This window comes from Dipteris shenzhenensis, chromosome 8 (genome assembly GCF_047967505.1).
Source record: "Dipteris shenzhenensis isolate YYH24624 ecotype China chromosome 8, Dip_SZ_1.0, whole genome shotgun sequence".
Taxonomy (NCBI): domain Eukaryota; kingdom Viridiplantae; phylum Streptophyta; class Polypodiopsida; order Gleicheniales; family Dipteridaceae; genus Dipteris; species Dipteris shenzhenensis.
In genome coordinates, this window is record NC_141603.1 from 56,202,699 (window position 1) to 56,217,171 (window position 14,473).

Below are 14,473 nucleotides of genomic sequence, written 5' to 3' on the forward strand. Positions count from 1 at the left end.
AAGTCTCTGAGCATGAGATCTTCCCTTGCACTCCTTATCTTTGAATGTCCTTGTATATTGCCAATAAAAGTGAGATCCGTGTCCTGCCATGGAGAGCTTGGCATACTCAGATGTGTCCAAAGGATGTAGCACGATGCAAGATAAACATCCCAGTGGTAGACTTTGGCATTAAAATCTTTGAGCATGAGATCTCCCCTTGCTGTCCTTATCTTTGAATGTCCTTGTATAGTACCAAGAAAGGTGAGATCCATGTCCTACACATGGACAGCTTGGCATGCTCAGATGTGAAAGTAGCGTGCTGCAAAGTTCAAATCCCGGGTGGAGGGCCTTGTGAGGCGGATCCACACACACACACACACACACACACAGATTAACGTCCACGGGAGACCAACAGGTCTATGGGACAACAAAAAACCATCTAGTACATTTGCTTAGGGAGGGCACATGGCAGCTCCCAAGGAGAGAGAGAGAGATAGAGAGAAAGAAAGAAAGAAAGAAAGAAAGTTTATTAAAGTCTTCGGAAGACCGATGGGTCTATGAGACTGTGAAAATCTTGATACAATTAGCTGTGGTAGTGGAGCTACTAAACGAGCGTCCATACCAATGCAAAATGCAAAATGCCAAAAATGCAGAATGGCAGTACTAAGTCCTAAGTACAACATAGTGATGTCGGTGGTCGACTATATATCAATCTCAGCATCATCATCAATATCATCATCATCATCATCCCGAGCAACAGCAAGATATCAGGATGGATGAGGCAGTGGAGACATGAAGTCGGCAATAGAGTGCTGTCGGCCACTCAGAGGTGTGGTCCTGGCACGTCTCTTGGTCGTAGCTCTACGTCTAACCAGGGCTACTGTGACCCTCGTCGGTCGGGCTCCAACTCTAAACAAGGAGGGGATGTCTCCAAGTGTGATCTGTGTGTCGACCCTGTGTCTGAGCTGTCAGGTCACGGGTTCCGGGTCACGGTCATGTCGAGGCCCGTCTCGCTGGGATCCATGTGATCTAGCTGAAAGAACTCCGTGATAGAGCTCTGAGAGGGATCAACCGAGGAAGAAGTCTGCTCCTGTCTCCGTGCTCGGAGTATCCTCTCTCGGTGTCTAAGTGCCTCATGAATGAAACCTGCCAAACACCGCTGGTCTGGGTAGGAGAGGAAATGGGCTAAAATCCCATAACTATCTCTGAAGAGGCAGTGGAAACGTCCTCGGATCTCATAGTACACAGGACACCTGAAGATGAAATGCTCCTCTGTCTCAACCTCCTGTATGTCACATAGTGTGCATATGCGCTGCTCCCTGGGTAGTCGCTCTGCTCTGCCGCTCTCGATGCGAAGTCTGTGTGAAGAGACCCGGAACTTCCCAAGAGAGATCCTCATCGAGTGGGGTAGGTGAATCTGTGTGTATCCTGGTGGGTCAATGAAACCCTCCGCTGTGATATGTAAGAAGTGATCTCTGTAGAAGCTAAGCTTCACTGGGAGTTCACTCGGTTCCAACCAGGTCCGAAAAGTGTGTAGCTGTAGTAGATCCTCACGGATAACCTGGTTGATCTCGTGTGATAAGAGGGGAGAGAACAGAGCATCCATGCTATACTGGAAGGGAGGTAGTCTATCCGTGTGGAGCCCCAGTCGCTCAAACCATCTCTCTGTACGTGCATACCAGCACCTCTGATCTCCTCCTGCTGCAAGTGCCATAGAAGAGGATAAAGCTATCCATGGTAGCCTGCTACGCCCCGAGGTATAATCCCCATATTCCCTAACTCGGTACAGATATGTGATGACCTGAGATGCAGCATCTAGCTGTAAAGGGAGTGACCCAAACTCAGCCTGAATGATCTGGTGAGGAATGGATGACTTACCACGAATCATCCGTGATAGCATGAGGACCTGTAGCCTCTCCACACGGGCCCACTTTGTATCCGACAAGTCTGGCCCCCAACAAGTACTGCCGTACATCCCCGCTGGGCGAGCCAAGGAGTCAAAAAGCAACCCCTTGGTGCGTGGACCCTGAAAGTGTGAGCGGAAGCACTGCCTCTCTAGCCTGGCCAATGAGGCATACCCTCTACTCAAGCGTGCCTGCATCGCGGGTCTCATAGTGAAGCTCGGTCCGGAGAAGATAACCCCAAGATAAGTGTATGATGAAACTATCTCAACAGATGACTCCGCAAATGTGAACTGCTCCTGACGCATGATGGCTCGAGATGTATTGAAGATCATGACCTTGGTTTTACCCAGGTTGACCTTCAAATCATGAGACTCACAAAAGGACTGTAGTGCGTCTAGGTGTCTCTAAAGCCCCTCTGCTGAGGAAGACAAGAGAGCCACGTCATCTGCATAGAGCAAAATCTGGATCAGCGTGCCTGCAAGAGAGCAACCTACACCCCCCTGTGTCTGCATCATTGTCTCAAGCTCGTCAATGTAGAGGCCAAACAAGGTAGGCGACAAAGGACACCCTTGTTTGACCCCGATGGTACTCATGATCTCGTCTATCCACCCGGATCCTACCCGAACTCTGCCAGAAACTCTCTCGTAAAGTGCCATGACAGCCCAAATGATCTCCTGGTCATAACCCAAGTCCTGTAGGCGCCGTATGAGGCGGGCTCTCGGGACTGTGTCAAATGCCTTGCGAAAATCCACAAAGCAACAATAAACCCTCTACTTCCGTGATCTCGCCTCCTCAATGATACATCTGAGCGTCAGAATGTGGTCCATGGTTCCATGATCACGTCGGAATTCGGCCTGTTCTGCTGCTCTGAGTCCTCGACACTCTGCAAGTCTGCTAACCTCGGAGTCAAGTACTGATGCATAAATCTTGGACATGACATGTCCAATCATAATGGTCCTGTAGTTCTCCGGGCTCATGGGATCCCCTGCCTTGTGGATGGGTGAGATAGTGTTAATGGTCCAAGTGTGTGGAAATCCCAAACAAACCGCTTCATTAAAAAGCTTTGCTAAGATCGGGGCTAGGAGGTTAATCCCATATGCAATGAACTCAGTACATAGTCCCTCATGATCCTTCGCTCGGCCATTATGAATTTTCATTACAGCATCCTTTACCCCTCCTCTAGTGAAGAGGGTGCAGGATGTGGGACGAGGCATGTGTGAGAGGCTAGGGACTAGCTGATTTGGGATGTCATAAAGTGTGCGTGCATAATCAAACCAGATTTGGGTGTCAGTGAGTGGCGGAGGGGACCGTCCTTCTAGAAATCTCCGCCAGAAGTCCTTAGAGTTGTTACTAAACAAAATGTTCAGTAGCTCCTCCTCGTTTCGACGAACGAAGTCTAGTTTGTTCCTTCGTACCAATCTACGGTATTCATTCACCATAGCTTCCATACTCTCCATGGGCTTAGACATTTTATGTACTAGTGTTTCTATGTTCATGTTTTGCATTTGTCGTGGGTGTAGATGACCATGTGGAGGCTCCACCTTTTCAGATCATTGTATCTGGTTCTTTTAGTCTCATAGACCCTTCGTTCTTTCACAAACTTTCAATAAACTCTCTCTCTCTCTCTCTCTCTCTCTCTCTCTCATGAGTTTTGTAATTGGATGAGAGCTTAGTGAGCTACATAATTTTCAAGTTGTCTCATAGCACTTCATAATTTTTATATAGCTTCGTGTCTCATTTGCTTTATCAAATTCTAGTCTGAATATTTATTCTGATATGCTCACTATGTCTGCTCCTTATGGTCAGTCCCTCTAATACTCCCTCTAATACTCCAGCTTCTTTACCCAATCTCTGATCAATCAAGTTTCTCCATCTGCATCCTTTTTGAAGATCTAATTTACCGACAACAATGTTTTTCACTTGTACAGGGCTACAAAGTTGTTGGAACTGACCTTAAGGAATTGGAGCACAATGAGCAGCAAGAAGCAAAACTGGATGGAACTTTTCGAAAACTTCTAGTGGATCGCTTTCATTTTGTGCAGATGGATGTCAGTGATCCTGAAGAAGCAAAACTAACAGTCCAGAAAGCTGTGCAATGGTTTGGCAACAAAATCCATGTTCTTATCAACAATGCTGGTTTGTACTGTGACACTGTTTTGGGAATAGAAATCCAAGGCTCTTCGTAGGGTTTTCATCATTTCTGTATGTTATAAAATGAAACATTAGAATTTCCTTCTAATTGGAACTTTTATTCTGTAGTGCTTCTTTTGTCAATGACATCTCAAGATAATATAATCATATTTTCTTGATCGACATATTTCGTCTCGGAGCACCTATCTTTAGTATAAGCATAAATTTCTTTCTAAATAATTTGATGAAAGTGTCACATGCATCCCATGTTTCAAGATTTGCATGAGTGACTCTTGAATATCGATGAGGTTATTCAAGACTCATAGCTTGTTTCCACTACTTTAAACTTCTTGCTGGAGTCTTATCTGTCGTTTTATACGTCGCTCAATCTTTCCATGAATCACCACCTCACTTATCAAGAATTGGTAGCACTCTTATTGTAGGAGGAGAAGATGTGAAAGAATATGGCTTCACGTTCTCCTAGTGGGGAGCATGCTTTTGCAGCCAAGGATAAGGGCAAAAAGAAAGTTCAACCAAGTCATGCCTCTTGTAGTGGTTGTGGACAATGCAGGTGGGAAAATTAAAAGGGGTGCTGCAAAGCCTTTCAAGAAAGGTAAGTGCCATTATTGCAAGAAGCCTGGTCATTACATCAGTGAATGTCCCAAGAGGCTTGCCAAGGAGAAGAAGAAAGGGTCTGGTATATACCTAGATGAATCCAGGAACATTCCCAAACTCATCCTCTTAAAACACAACATAGTGCAGTTTCAATCTCACGATAGTCACTCATAAGATTGAAAACCAAGGAGAAGAAGAAAGGGTCTAGTATAGCTGTTTCAGGCTTAGACATCATGTAGGTTCTGATGATACTACTACTCATTTTATTGAGCATGATTGGGCCTTCTTTACTTGCTTGATGTTTCTTGGGAGTCATGCATTTTCACCACAAATGAGATGGCTCAAACATTGTACTTTGATAGCGGTGCTTCTTTTTTTTTTTTGGCAAGAAAGAGACTTCTATTAAGTAAGAGAAAAAACCCGCGAGAGCAAGCTCAAAGCGGAATACATCATGAAACCATGAGGATAAATAAACCCCCTCAAAATGAGGTGGAAAACAACCAAGGCTGAGGTTGAAAGTGCCACCTCAACCTTGTAAGAGTCTTAGAGAACAAAGGAGAATCCTTCCATTCCCTGAAGAAAGAAGCCCTCCTAGCTGAGGCTGCACGGGAGTCTCCTTGCATACTCGTCCATACGGCCATCAAGGTATGTATGGTGTCTGATACTAGCTAATGTGTGCGAGGGATGAACCTGAGTTTCCTCCATGCCTTTGTGCATCTGGCTCTCCAGATATGCCAGGCTGCTATGCTCGCCAGAATGTCCTAAGAGGTATATACAGAGGCATGTACAGTTGCAAAAGGAAGGTGTGGTACCACATCCAAAGAACATGACTCAACCTGATGACGTCGAATCGAAATGGCCCGAGAAGAGTCAAGTCTCTCATAGAAGACCTGAGGCCCCATAAGAGAAAGCCAAGCCACTGAGCTCCATGTCATAAAGAATGGGGAGTGGACAAAGTGACCGAAAATCTTGGCTACCCCCATCCAAATCATCCTCGCTTGTCTGCAATCCTATAAGCAATGCTGAATCGTCTCCAAAGCAGAGGCGACGAGGGCAAGTAGGGTCGACTCCGAATCTGGATCTCCAAAGGTTTTTTGCAATCCCACCATGGATAGAAAGGCAAAAGAAAAGAGTGATCTTTCTATTCTTGTGGGATTACCAGAGTCTCTTCCAGAAGCACCTCTGCAAATCCGTAGTGATATCGAATGCCTCCCAATGAGGAACTCTGGAAGGTCTCCAACCTCTACTACTAAGCTGGAATCTCTTGGCATTACTGACCGTGTAGTGAAAGAAGGGGATACTCTTCTCTCGATGCCCTGCGTCAATCCACTCCCACTCTCCAGGGTCCCACTACAAATATTTAATGGGAACTCCCCCGTAGAGCCAAAGTCTCCATTCAATCCCCCATCCTTTTGCTAGAGAAGATTTGAATTGAATGTTCTTTGAAGCACATCGGTATCATCCTCATCTGACACCAATCTTTTTATTTCGTTGATTTTCCGCCACCTATTCAATATGTTCAGTCTTAGGTTAAATGGAGTTTCTTTTTGTGGGGTAATCCTCATAGGGGCTAATGTGTGGTGCTCTAAGGTTTGAAGAAGGCATGAAATACAAGGTGGCCATGCAATTGTGCATGGCTGACTAGTCACTTTGTGAAGGCTTCGAAATTGGGGCGGTGTTGTAGATCTTTTTCCATGAGCTTCTTTTGTGCGTGGCAATCTATCTACCCAAGCTTGATGAGAGTCGTGCTCATGAGAGTCAGTTCGGTTTTGTGTTTGGCTTTGTTGCTCTTAAGTAATCCTGTTAGCTACTGTCAGTAGGGTCCTATAGTGTCTTTGAGTCTTTGAGTCGTGTTTTGTATTGGGCAACAAGCCCGATAGTGATGAGTCATCCTCCAATTTAATATCAGATTAAGAGTTTTTGGTTTGTCTACCATTAATATTGCAAATTGTTTTTCGCAATATTTCTATCTACAAACCATATAGTGAGGGAGTGATAACTCTCAATGAAGTTGCTGCACTATTAAAGCTTGAATTAATTCTCAGAAAATATCCAATAGTGGTATCAAAGACAAGTTGTAATTAGAATCAAGGTCTAGGTCAAAGTTTTGAAAGGGTCGAATTTGGTGAGTTGTCTTGTTGAGAGGCAAAGGATATAGGTCGTAATAGAACCTTCCATATCAAAATTCAATGGGAAGAACTTCCCTTTTTGGTCGTTGTCAGTTTACCTTTTCTTCATGGAGAGGGGCTTGTGGGGTGTTGTGTTAGGGTTGGAGGAGAGGCCTAGCAATAATCAAGGCTCAATGGGAGTTGAAAAATGAGAAGGAGGTGCTACCTACTTTTACTATGTGGATGTTTCAAAGGTGGCAGCACAGAACTAGATCATGATCGAGACACTATTTGGTGCAAGGCCTCTGCGCCTTCGTTGCTTTATCCCGCCCCTAATCGAGCTCCGCAACAAAATGGAAAATTTCAAAAATGTCTTGAAATAAGAGCTTTTCAGTTTGCATATGGGAGAAGGAGTCAACATGGGTTTACATCTCAATAATATGGAGTCAATCATGAAGCTATTGTGAGATCTGAGGGAGTAGAATGTAAGAGTGAGAGCAACGTCTGAATAGAAGAATGTGAGTACAAGAGAGAGTGAGAGGTTTTGTCTAAGTGACAAAACCTTATCCTATCTGCTAATTGAGGTTAGGGATCTAACTGTGGTTAGGGGGGACAACCTCAAAGAGGGAAAAGTGCCCCTAACTTACTTATTACATTACATTGGCCACTGCCTAGAATATACTAATAATTCTAACACCCCCCTACAGTGCCAATGTGGTGTACAAGGTAATGATCAATCACCAAAAGGAGATAAGTTTAGGGCACTGCGAAATGCCTCAAACTTCTCACGTGGAAGTGCTTTGGTGAAGATGTAGCCGTGCCTTGTACCTATCAATGGACCCATCTGGCTTTCTTTTCACTTTGAAAACCCATTTGGTACCAATGGTATGTTTCCCTAGTGGCAAATCCACAACATCCCAAGTCTGATTTTTCTCAATGGACTGCAATTCATTGTGCATGGCATGCATCCAATGCACATTATCCTTGGCTTCTTTAAAAGAGTCAGGTTCTTCTTCATCAAGAAGAGTACCTGCATAAGCTGTCTCAACAAAAAGAGCCCCCCCTATGTGCCTTTCTGCACTACGAGTCCTGCCAAGCAAAGGTGCCTCAAGCCCAATGGACTGTAATTCATTGTGCATGGCATGCATCCAATGCACATTATCGTTGGCTTCTTCAAAAGAGTCAGGTTCTTCTTCATCAAGAAGAGTACCTTCATAAGCTGTCTCAACAGAAAGAGCCCCCCATGTGTGCGTTATTGCACTACGAGTCCTGCTAGGCAAAGGTGCCTCAAGCCTACTCTCCCTGAGAGTCTGTAGCAACCAATTCGGAACTGTTTTGGCTGCATGTATCTCTTGAATCTCTTGCCTGACAACTTCATCCACACCCTGTGGAGTAACAAAATCAGCATGTGGATCAGGAGGAGGTTGCTGTAAATTCTGATTTTCAGCATGAGCCTTAGCTTGGGAACCAAAAGCTATAGGAAGCATCCCCTAAAAAATATCATCTGAAGAAGCTGGAATAGTAAATTCAGCATGTGTATGTGCTGAATTCTCTGAAAAAATAATATCTCTACTTAACAAAAATTTTGACAACTTATGTTGAAACTCCATAGGCACGTGGGCATATGCAATACAACCAAAAAATCTGAAGTGATGCACTGAAGGCTTTCTCCCATGCCAAGCCTCATAGGGAGTGATTGTCTTCAAAGCCTTTGTGGGAGCCCGATTCAAAACATAAGTGGCACACATGAGGCCTTTGAGCCAAAACCTGTGAGGCAACTTCTTACTAGTAAGCATGCATCTATCCATCTCCGGAGTGCCGACAGAAACTTTGTACGAAGACTTTGTATAAATGGATGCTCAAGTATGTGTGGGTGTGTGGATTTGTATGTGTGAGAGCATACTTTTATACTATGGTCTACACCCACTGTTGGGCGCTGATGACGTCAGTGGGGATGTCATAGTAGCTAGTCCCTGCTATGCGTGATGGAGTTCATGGTTTTCAATCTTATGAGTGACTCTCGTGAGATTGAAACTGCACTATGTTGTGTTTTTAGAGGATGAGTTTGGGAATGTTCATGGATTTATCTAGGTATATGCATCTATCCATCTCCATGAGAGTGCGATTTTTGCGCTCAGCTTTGCCATTTTGCTGAGGTGTAAGTCTCATTGGAAGTTGATGCGTGATGCCTTTCTCCTTCAAAAATGTCTCAAATTCATGAGACATATACTCCCTCCCTCTGTCAGTGCGAAGTGTCTGCACCTTGAGTGTCAACCATAGCCACAAAGTGTTTGAAATGCATAAAGACCATAGACCCAAGTATAATTGGTGAAGTCATCTATGAATGTAACATAATAGAGATAACCACCAAAAGCAGGTGTCCTCATGGGACCACAGACATCACTGTGTATGAGCTATAATTTACGAGTAGCTCTTACTGCACCATCCTTCTTAAAAGGAAATCTATGCATCTTACCAAGGATGCATCCCTCACATGCATAAGGAGGAGGTGACTCCAAAGGAGGCAATGCATCAACCATAGCATGCTTCTGAAGTGTCATCAAGTGGCCATAGCTCATGTGCCTATATCTGGCATGCCATAACTCCGCATTTTGCATCGCAGCAGTGGGAATGCTCACTGAAAGTGCAAGATCGGATCTTTTCTCATAAATGTCAAGTTGAAAAAGACCCCGATACAAGGTGTCAGACAACATCAAAGCATAGTCATTCTCTTTGTCTCGGACTACACACTTAGCATCATCGAATATGACTTGAAATCCTCCTTGATTGAGAGAGGACACTGAAAGCAAATTCTTCTTTATACCTGGCACATAAAGAACATCTGTAATTCTGAAATGTGCGCCATTTGTGGATGTGAGTATGATGTCCCCCACTCCACACACTGAAGAAGAAGAATTGTTTGCACCTGTCACCTTCTTTTTAGCAGGTGGTGCATGCAGAGATGCAAAAAGACTCTTCCTAGAAGTGATATTCTTAGAAGCACCACTATCAAAATACCAAGTGTTCAATGTCTCATTGACACTGAAAGAGCATGCATCCTTTGAAGGGTCATAGCTGCAAGTCAAGAAAGCATACAGGTCATCCTCAAGAGTGGCTGTAGTATCTGGACTAGCCACTGGAAAATCTGAAATGCAAGACAAAAAGGCATAGTTCTCTTCCACAAAGTTGGCCGTAACATCCCCTCCATCATATGCATTAGGAGCTGATGCATCTGAGACAGCCATACCTGAATCTCTTTTCTTTTTCTTAGCTATTCGGTTCTTGCATTCACCAATGTAATGACTTGGCTTCTTGTAGTAGTGACAAAATGCCCTTCCTCTTAGGCTTATCTACATCACCTTTAGCCTTATAAGGGGGCTGTCCTGAATCAGCTTTATGCTGATGTGTGGGCTGATTCCCATGTTGCTTTTGCTGCCCTTTTCCTTTGGGCTTGAATTTAGAAATCATGGCGTGCTCGCCAGCCCGTGTTGCCATGCTCTTTCTTGTCTGCTCTTCCTACAACAAGAGTCCTACCAACTCGGAAAAGAGAGAGGATTGCTGCCCCCCCTCAATGACAAATTCAGCGAGGTGTGGAAACCGAGATAAGACTCGGGAAGAGAATTCAGAGTGGTGGTAATCATCTCTGAATCCGGAATGGCGGCGGCTAGTTCGTGCGCCTATAGAACTCGCCGCATGTGCTTTTGAGTTCTTCGTGGACAATGGCCTATCGAGCTTAATTGAAGAAACTTTACCAACTGAAGACTTTGATCCGAGCATAGAGGATGGCTGGGCGTTTTGAAATCGACAGACAATTTTTCTTGTTAGTCTTGCCATGTTAACTTTTTCTAGCCTTGCCCTATGTAGGCGGTCAGGTTTTGTATCTTTCGCCTGGTCTTATATGGACAGGTTTGTTTTGTCTTGGTGTTCGGCTCTGTGTGGACATACGGCTTCTAGGTTGTTTGGATCCTTTCTACAGTAGTTGTTTTTCTGTGTCCCTCCTCGATTAAGGGGGTATGTTGGGTAATCCTCATAGGGGTTATTGTGTGGTGCTCTAAGGTTTGAAGGGGGTGGCCATGCACTACTACGTGGCTCTTCCTTTGCATGAAATACAACGTGGCCATTGCAATCATATGTGGCTGACCAATCACTTTGTTGTGGAATTTAAGATGCAGAGGCAGTGTTGCAGATCTTTTTCCACGAGCTTCTGTGCATAGTGATTTCCCTGCCCAATTTTGATGAGAGTCGTGCTCATGAGAGTTGGTTTAGTTTCGTGTCTAGCTTTGTATAATCCTGTAAGCAGGCTGTCAGTAGGTCCTATAGTGTCTTTGAGTTATGTATGGTATCAGGCAACCAACCCCATAGGGATGCGCCTTAATCCAATTCAATTTCATATTAAGAGTTATTGGCTTGTCTATTGAGTCGCAAACTATTTTTCATGATCTTTTTATTTGCAAATCATTGAGTGAGGGAGTGATAGTTTTTTGGCAAAGTTTCTGCACTTCAAAACTTGAACTAATTCTTCGAGATATCCAACACCTGTAGAGAATACTGCTTTGTGTGCACATAATATGTAAAAATATATTGTTTATCTTGAAATGATCAATACATGGTCCTAATGCTCATCTATTACTGTTTTTCCAATTGCTCTAAAAGACGAAGAGTGACGCTTCTGCTTTTTTACGTTCCTGAATTTTCAAATGTTCAATGGGTTTATTTGAGAAAGCATGTATGCCAATTGGGATCTTTCTTGTCCTATTAGGGTGAAGTCAGTCCTTCATTTTGCCACTTGATCTCAGTTTCTATCCTTTCGTTCCATTTTTTGTTTTTGTTCTTTATCTATTGTCGTCTTTTTCATAATTACATTATTTGAGCTTTTGGCTTGTCAAACTTGCAAGTTGCCTTTTCATCTAAATTAGCTCAGTTAAATTTTTAGTCGCCAAGGTGCATTGAGTACATGAGAAGAACACTCCTGGGTGCATCCATAAGGTGTGATTTTGCATTCACTTGAACATGGCCACTAAACAAAGTTGTAACTTATATATAAATACATCTGTCCAGTAGCTCTTCAAAGTCGAATAATGATGATTTTCCTTCTTTGCATAAAGATTTAACAAATTGTGAGGTATCTCGTGGAAGGTACTGGGTCTGCTAAGCTGCTGGATTTTTAAAGTTGATGCTTGATCTCATGGTGGAAGTTTATCACTGCTCTAATGGGTTTCTTTTCTTTTATCACCTTTTTGTGCACCAGTTGAGCCTTCAGAAATAAATGGTATTGTGTAACTCTTTGCTGTACGTCAATTCATTCTGATTTAGACAAGTATAAGGAAAGTGGCTTGTGGTGAGACGAGAAACATAACAGACCCTACAAATTTAGAGAACTTGTTTTTCCTTCCCGCGAAAATTGGTATGTTACTAAGTGGATATTCTTACATTTTGTTGTTTATTTAGCACGAACGCAACCTATCATGGGAAGTGAGGATCCAATGAAGTCTTTTGCAAATACAATTGCAACCAACCTGAATGGACCATTTTACATGTCCGAGTGTGTGGCCCCATACATGGTTCCTGGTGCATCATCTATTATCCATATATCCAGCACTCGTGCATTGCAAAGTGAACCAAAAACTGCATCTTATAGCGCTTCTAAGGCTGGTCTTTGTGGTCTCACACATTCACAGGTACTCCCTTTCTATGAAGAGTCATCTAGTGGGTGTGCTACAAGGAGGTCTTCTTTTCATAGTTGAATTGATACTACATTTTATACCAAGTTTTTAGGAATTAGTGGATGCTGATAACCGGGGATCTTGCATTGAGAAACATTTAACCCAACCATTTAAACGGTTTGTAATGCTGCCTTTTTATGTGTGGAGACTTCTCAAAAAACAATATGTAACTTACTGCATGATATATCTCTTTTGGAATCTATCCAATGCGCACCAATAATCTTTTTATCGTATGAAACTCTCTAGAGTTAACAAAGCACAGCAAAGCACAACAAAGACAATGAAAATTGCTATGGAGCATAGGGTTAGGAGACTTGCACCAATTAAATAAAACATCGGGACTCATACACGTTGGGTAGGGGGGAGCAATGGAGTGGAATGGAATGCAAGAGCAAACAACAAGCTTGCCAATGGATAACGAGAAAGTACATGTGGTGGCCTACCTAGGCCTCAAAGTCAACCACAAAAGTTGACCAATGAAGTAAACCTAAGGGTTGACTGAATCCTAACTGACTTACAAGGCCATACCAGGGCTAAGTGCTAACAGACCCCGAAGGTATACCTGGAAACCATATCATGGTTGCACATATTCGTCCAAAATGGATATAGCAACCTATGATAGTACAGGGGGAATAGCCCACCCCCAAAAGACCCGTGGACCACAAGACTAAAAGTGGGCAAATAAATGCACTCCTTTCCTGCCCAACCTTGGCGGCAATACAACAGCCCAAGCGTAAAAGAATCAATGCATTGCCTTACTCAGAGACCTCCCAACGGCAGGCTTTGGGCAGAATTACCTAACACATGGAGGAAAGAAGCCGTCACACAAATAGCTATAGCAGGTGTCACATCGGGAGAAATGCTTCACACATTGACCGAGGTGAATGTGAAGCCAAAGAAGTCAATGGAAGTGGCCCGGGTCCATAAACTCTCTGCCCTCCCCTCGCACTGTTTGCAACCCTGCTTCCTTCATCTTGAGCACTAGCTCATAGTGTGAGTGCTCCTGTAGCATGAGGAGAACATGGAGGTGGAAGCTACGATGGGATGGCTAGGCACGAGCTCTGTGTAGCTGGAGATATACGTTCCCATGGAGGAAAACTTAGCAGATCTCTTCACGAATGCTCTACCATGACCCGAGTTTGAGGCTTTTTGACATGCCTTGCACTTGGCACCATTTATTACGTGCTGTTGATCTAGTCGACCAAGTACTACTATCACTCTAACTCAGAGTACGCTTGGTACCCAAATGGGGTCCATGGTTAAGGGTAAATACTCAACATCACTTAGCTAATCCGGTCCTAATTTTTGGGTTTTTCTTATTTTTAATAGTAACAGTTTCCCATTGGTCCTAAGGCTTATTTAGAATCGCCTTGGGGTGCTATTAGTGTCTATCTCAAGAGTGTATCATTTCTCATATTATCTCCAACCCTCAAGGTGGGGAGTATGGTGTCATGGTGTGTATTTCCTTGGTGGTAACGGTCAAGGTTCCCGAAACAACTATAACTATCAATATAATTTTTAGATATATAGAACATCAAAGTCGCGCCCCCCACTACATTATTATTCCCTTATCTTGGACTTTCCTACCCTTATGGTAGGAATCAAGGGTGTATAGGTGGGCTTTGCCTTGGTGGTGTTGTCCCAAGGATCCAATATGTAATCATCATGTTATGCTCAAATCCTATCCCGTAATTACCTTTATAGTTGGGGGCCGGCATCATCCAAGCATTTTAGGTGTCTCAGTCCGTAGTGAGTAGCATCTGTATCGGTAGTAGTATTCTTTGGTCTATGCTATCAATGTAGCTAATGTAGCCCAAAGTGTTATTTCATTCCATGTTCACTACCTCTTAAGGTAGGGGTTAGTGTCATAATTGCATGCATTCCTCTAGGGGTCATTGTATCAATGATGTGATCTTCAGTCCTAGGATATGGCTTGTATTCACTTAATTAAGCTTCGTGGGGTCAATTCTAGGTATAAGGTCCTCATAATATCTATTGTGCTAATAGGGGTCAT

At 43.6% G+C, this 14,473-nt stretch overlaps 1 protein-coding gene across 2 annotated transcripts in view; it reads left to right on the forward strand.

Annotated features, from left to right (window-relative positions):
- The window catches only part of LOC147899708 (uncharacterized), a 55,639-nt gene that overhangs the window by 11,898 nt on the left and 29,268 nt on the right, over nt 1-14,473 (forward strand). For both annotated transcript variants that reach the window (XM_087378581.1, XM_087378582.1), the window contains exons 2-3: nt 3,812-4,019; nt 12,185-12,414. In XM_087378581.1, coding sequence (XP_087234707.1) covers nt 3,812-4,019; nt 12,185-12,414 — 438 coding nt within the window. The remainder of the gene's footprint in view (nt 1-3,811; nt 4,020-12,184; nt 12,415-14,473) is intronic.